General features: G+C 33.4%; 1 protein-coding gene across 1 annotated transcript; it reads right to left on the reverse strand.

Annotated features, from left to right (window-relative positions):
• LOC109235007 (F-box protein At4g19940-like) lies at positions 2574–4145 on the reverse strand. Its single transcript, XM_019401027.1, has 2 exons — positions 3763–4145; positions 2574–3580 (listed from the first exon to the last, which is right to left on the reverse strand). The coding sequence occupies exon 2, from the start codon at positions 3494–3496 to the stop codon at positions 2627–2629; it is 870 nt and encodes a 289-aa protein (XP_019256572.1). The 5' UTR covers positions 3497–3580; positions 3763–4145; the 3' UTR covers positions 2574–2626.

Genomic DNA, 5846 nt, shown 5'->3' on the forward strand with positions numbered 1-5846 from the left:
AATAATTTGTTCCACGTACGGAAAGTTTTAAGGTCACACTTAGTGATTCTTTTCATGATAATTCTGTTCTTTTCACGTTATTGTTTCCAAAATTTATGATTTAGATACTGTTGGTAATCTGATTATTTTATAGTAGTAATACACTATGAAAGAATAAGGTGATTATTTATCTAGTATGTTAGAAAGCTTTTTCAAAAACTTCAGCTTATATAGTGCTGAAGTTTTTATAAATGAACTAAATAACTTCAGCATCTTCTGCTGAAGTTTTTGAAAAAGCTTTATGACACAACTAATGAATCCATGACAAAAAAAACTTCAGCTTATTTAGTGATGAAGTTTTTACAAATGAAAAAATGAACTAAATAATTTCAGCATTTTCAGCTGAAGTTTTTGAAAAAGCTTTATGACAAAACTAATGAATCTAGGACAAAAAAACTTCAGCTTATTTAGTGCTGAATTTTTTACAAATGAACTAAATAACCTCAGCATCTTCTGCTGAAATTTTTGAAAAAGCTTAATGACAAAACTAATGAATCCAGGACAAAAAAACTTCAGCTTATTTAATGCTGGAGTTTTTACAAATGAACTAAATAACTTTAGCATCACAAAACTTCAGCTACTAGAATGCTTAAGTTCAGCAATTACAAATAAAAACTTCAGCAAATAGAGAACAATACTTCAGCACTAGAATGTTTAAGTTCATCAATTACAAACAAAAACTTCAGCACACTTGGTTCAGCAATTTTTGCTACTTCAGGCCCGTCTACTAGAATGCTGAAGTTTGCGTGATTGCCTTTGTTACTTCAAGCCCGTATGTTGAAGTTACAAGAAAAAGTGGGTGCGCTTGCAATTTTTTTTTTTTATGCAAAGCGGGTACAAGTTAAAACATGACCCAAAAAGCGGGTATAGATGCAAATGCCCCTGTGATAGTGCGCTTTGGGCCAAGGTCGCACGGTTTCTCCACAAGGACTCACACCAATAAGAAATTCCTACACCTTATATGTAGGCTACCAATCTTTTCATCTATCAATGTTTACTTTATTCGCGTATCCAACAATCTCTAGCAAAAGGATGTCTAAGTTCCACGTGACTTATCACCAAGATCCACATGTCTCCCCTCAAACCAAGTTCTACGTGGCCTATTACCACGATCCACTGGTTAGTTTTCAAGATTCATTATGTGACACCTACATCGTCGGAGTATTTATGGTAACCGAAACCCGCGACTAGCTTTTTCTCGTTTGCGCGTCGCAAGCTTGTAAGGAAAAGCAAACCGAGTCCTGCAGTATCACTCAACCATCACCATACTCGTCCCGTCGAACCTATGCTCTGATACTAATTGTTGGGATAAAACGACTCGAAGATACTCTTAACATGGTGTCACATTATTCGCTATGGGCCAAACCTGTATGATTTTCCAAAACGATCACACACTATTAAGATATATGGAGGCTCACGCTCTTTTCGATCACTAATGTGAAGCTTATTTGCACAACCAGCAAAATTAAATGAATCGACCACTTTATTATCTCGGTCAAATAACTTCTTTTGTTGGTAAAAGGCAATCGAAGGACAGCATGAAAACCCTATAGGAAAATGGCTGAACGGGGAAGGAAAAAGAAAAGGGGAATTATCAACTCACCTCTTTAAGTGGAACAAGATACTCATCAAAGCTTTGAAGAGATATAATTTCTCTCGACAACTTGATTAGGAATTTCAATGAGAGAACACCATACGATAAAGTATTTTAACACACACTGCAATATAAAAAATGAATAAATAAAGAGTAGACTGATTTTTCATGTGAAATTCCTAAAACATGAATAGAAAGAATGGGGGTGGGGATGAGAAGGTTAATATTTTAGTGGAGGATGAAAGGATAAAAGATTGGAGGTTTAAAATAGATTTTAGTCTAAGCAATGGCACTTCAATCCCTTAAAAAATTATATTGCTTTTGGTCAACATGTTAGAAGAATTTAACTCATCCAAAAATGTGTGGTAAAATCATACCCAATATCTTAATAGGTATATTTCCGTCGTACTCTTAGATGAAAGTCCCATCATAAATAGTTATAATTTTCTTGAAATAATTTCCCAAACCTTAAGATGGAAAAAACCAAATATAAAGGACAAATAAGAAACCCTATACATTTACATACTAAACCTAGAGGCACAACGAAGGGAAAGATGAAACAGGATCAGTACTAAGGGGTCGTTTGGTACATGGATAAGAATAATAATCTCGAGATAAAGTTTTGTATTAACTTTATCACATGTTTGGTTTGGGGTATTAGTTAACCCCGAGATAGCTTTTACACTAAAATGGTGGAATTTGGATAACTAATCCCATAGGATATTCCACCCCTTGAAATATCCCAATATTGTACCAAACAACCCCTAATATTAGTAGTAAAACATAAGTTTTTAGCACGCAATATCAACGTTAGAGACGAATGGAGCATCGATTCAGTATATTCAATTAAATTCAAAATATTTTTCAGAGCGCATATGATATATATACATAAAATTCTAATAAATATCAAAATTTCAAATGCATAATTTCAAAAGTGCATCAAATTTATTGATAAGAACATCAAAACAATATCGCTAGCACATGATACATCTCCTAAAATAAATTATCCAGTGCAGCATTATTAAACATGATATTGTCGAAAAGACAAGACATATGAGCAGGATATCCCGTTCGACGTGCCAATGCCAATGATCTTGGTAGCTCAATCATCAATTTGGTAAATTTTTTCTTGATTGCATCATAAGTAAAAAATGTGCCCTCCATCTTCTGACGTTCAAAGCAAAGAAGTAACAACTCACCACTAGGAAAATTCCCAATAGGTGTTGCTTCATCAAAGTATTTTTGTACTTCCTTTGGTAAGTTGATAGTAACCTTTGTCCACAAAGTTTTCTCATGATTTTCTAATACCCAAATGTCCAAAATCCAAGGATCATATGATGGAGTATGTGTATAAGATAGTGCTAAGTTGCCCCCATATTGACCAAATCTTCTTGTTGGGGCCAATCTTGGAAGTTCTATAGTGGTGAAATTTTCTTTGTGGACATCAAAAGCAACAATCTCGTCACTTGTTCTCTCTGTACAAAACTTCCAAAAGATTACACCATTTACATAGTAACTTTGACCCTTGACACAAGAAAATTTAGACAAGTAATATGAAACATCTATTTCCCTCCATTTCAATTTCGAGGTCAAACTTGTCTCCAGAGTGAGGATCTCGCAAACCAATTCATACTCATTGTCGCAAACCAATCCATACTCATCGTAGCGATTTCTGTAGCGATAGGGGTGAGGCTCATCTGGCTTTTGAATGAGGCAGAGTTTAAGCAATTTATAGACGTTGTCTATAGGATCAAAACCAAGTGCGTACCATATTCTACGAGTTAATTCAAGATTTAAACTTGACAAGGGAAGGTTCATAACCTCACACGTAGAAATATGAAAAAGTGAAACTTTATGGTCCATGTAAAGGCAAACAAGTCCATTTACAACAGGAGTAATATTTTCGTAATCCAAATAGGGCAAACTTACTTGATGAACAAATGTTTCCTGAAAAGTAGAAACAAAATCAACATATAAGCAATGAGTCTAACCAGACATACGAATAATGTTAGTTTTGGACATGCTATTTCAGGTGATAAGCTGTTTGTTACACAATATTATAATTTGATCCCAATAAAATCTATGTACCATGATAAATGTAAAACTCAATTAAAAAGAGATGCATTCACCGCATTTAAATCTTGAATTTTATTCTCGAGCCACAATGGTATACGAATCGTCGCGCAAAAGAGGCCGCCTTTCTTTGAATTCGATGGGAGGGCGCAAATATCATCCGACGAGACATTTAGGAGTATGCGCCGTAAGGCCTATGCTGGAAAATCATTGAGGACCAAGATGTCGATACACACTTAAATCTGTCCAAAGATTTAGTGGGTAAATAAGTTAGAATTTGAAGCACAATTTCATATGGGATTTCTTTAACTTTCTCCATCTTCTTCTATTCTACTTGCACGACTAGTGGATGTAGATATATATGTCAAAATCACTAAATTTTGGACAAATATTATATTCGGTTCGGAACTCAAATCTTAGGCGCTGTATGACCCTGTGGTTTCTCTTGGATATATTCTCAATTATTCTAGATCGAAATTTTGTGTATCTCCGATCCTCTTAATATAAAGGAAAACATAGGAAGTTTTATACCGACTAGGATTTCAAGGGTGGCGGCTTAACTTCTAGTGGTAAAGTTATATAGGACATAAACCTAGTTTTTTTTCTTCTCGTTTTAATTAAGGAAAGAAAAAGAAGGGTAAGTTCAGGAGGAATAAAGAAGATAATATCACCAAAAAAGTAGCCTATTCTTTCGTTTTTGATTGACATCATATATATTTCGATTCGCCAAGCAATATCCTTTTTTTTCAAATAATCAAAAACACCAATTTACATAAATCATTTAGACAAGAAATTCTGATATTGTTGTAAATAATAATAATAATAACAATAATAATAATAATAATAATAATAATAATAATAATAATAATAATAATAATAATAATAAAGAAGTGTATATCTATGCCTTATTCCTTATATATCGAGCCTTAACAGAAGAAGTATCAAGAAAAAAAGAAGTTACATTTTTTTCCTAAAAGAAAGCAATTACGCACCTTTTATTCTTGGAGAACAAGTTTTGATGAATAGTCCTTATTTTTTAATCCAAGAAAAACTCTCTTACGTTAAGGCTCACACTATACTCGTATTGCTTGTCGTAAATACGTTCTCTTATTAATTCGTTTTTACAGAACAAAGAATTTAACATTATTAATATTACGTATCTTTCTCGTAATCTTTTCTGTAAAAAGTTAAATTTAATATTTTACAGTGATTGATACTCCATTATATACGTGTAGGCGTATAAAAGTTTTGAAATTAATTCATCAAATATTTTGGGGTATATTAGTCCAAAAAAAACATTATAAACTAATATAAGTGGATTAATTACTTAAGTCGAATTAATATAGATATATTGAAATGCATTGGGCAAGTCCATTTGATTGGCCTAGAAACTGTCACCTATCAAATGACGTGGCATGAAAAACCAAATGGAAGAACCAATATGGTCATGCCACATGTCAAAAAGGATAAGGTATGCCAAGTCAAATCAAAGCTAATGAAAGCACGCTAGCATACATATGATATGTTTTAGCCAATCAAATGGGCCTTGTCAACACTTCACTTTGATTGGTCCATGATTCAAGTCAACCAATCACATCACACAACTACACTCTTCCCACAACTAAAAATATGAGTCTTCATAACTAAGAAATGGGACCAGAAGTCATAACAAAAAGCAAGAGAGAGTCCGTGGATCAATGCACAAATTTCTCTACAAGCTTCGAGTTTCAAGCAATTAAGTTTAAGTTCAAGAAATCAAGTTCAAGCTCAAAACGAAGAACAAATCAAGATTCAAGGAGTACAAGTTCAAATCAAAGTTCGTGCTAGTTGAATTCAAAATCACCGTTCGGGGAAACAAGCATAAATTCAAGATCAAGCTCAAAAGTCCTTGAATTATTTTAGAAGAAGAATAAAAGCGTTCATAGAGATTGTACACTCATATTACCTTAAATCAAATACTACAATCGTTGCAATATTTTTTTGTCTTGATTATATTTTCTTGACGCCAGTTATTTAAATCCAATTAATATGGATATATTCAATACATTGGGCTAACCCATTTCATTCCGCTATAAATGATGAGCCCACTTTATTAAGACCAAGATGCCATCTTATCTAAGAGGTATAAGTTGGTTCGACG

This window comes from Nicotiana attenuata, chromosome 11 (genome assembly GCF_001879085.1).
Source record: "Nicotiana attenuata strain UT chromosome 11, NIATTr2, whole genome shotgun sequence".
NCBI classification, from domain to species: Eukaryota; Viridiplantae; Streptophyta; class Magnoliopsida; order Solanales; family Solanaceae; genus Nicotiana; species Nicotiana attenuata.

Bases quoted from the DNA above. Each gene is read 5' to 3' on its own strand.
- LOC109235007 (XM_019401027.1), bottom strand. From the start codon at position 3,496: ATGGACCATAAAGTTTCACTTTTTCATATTTCTACGTGTGAGGTTATG.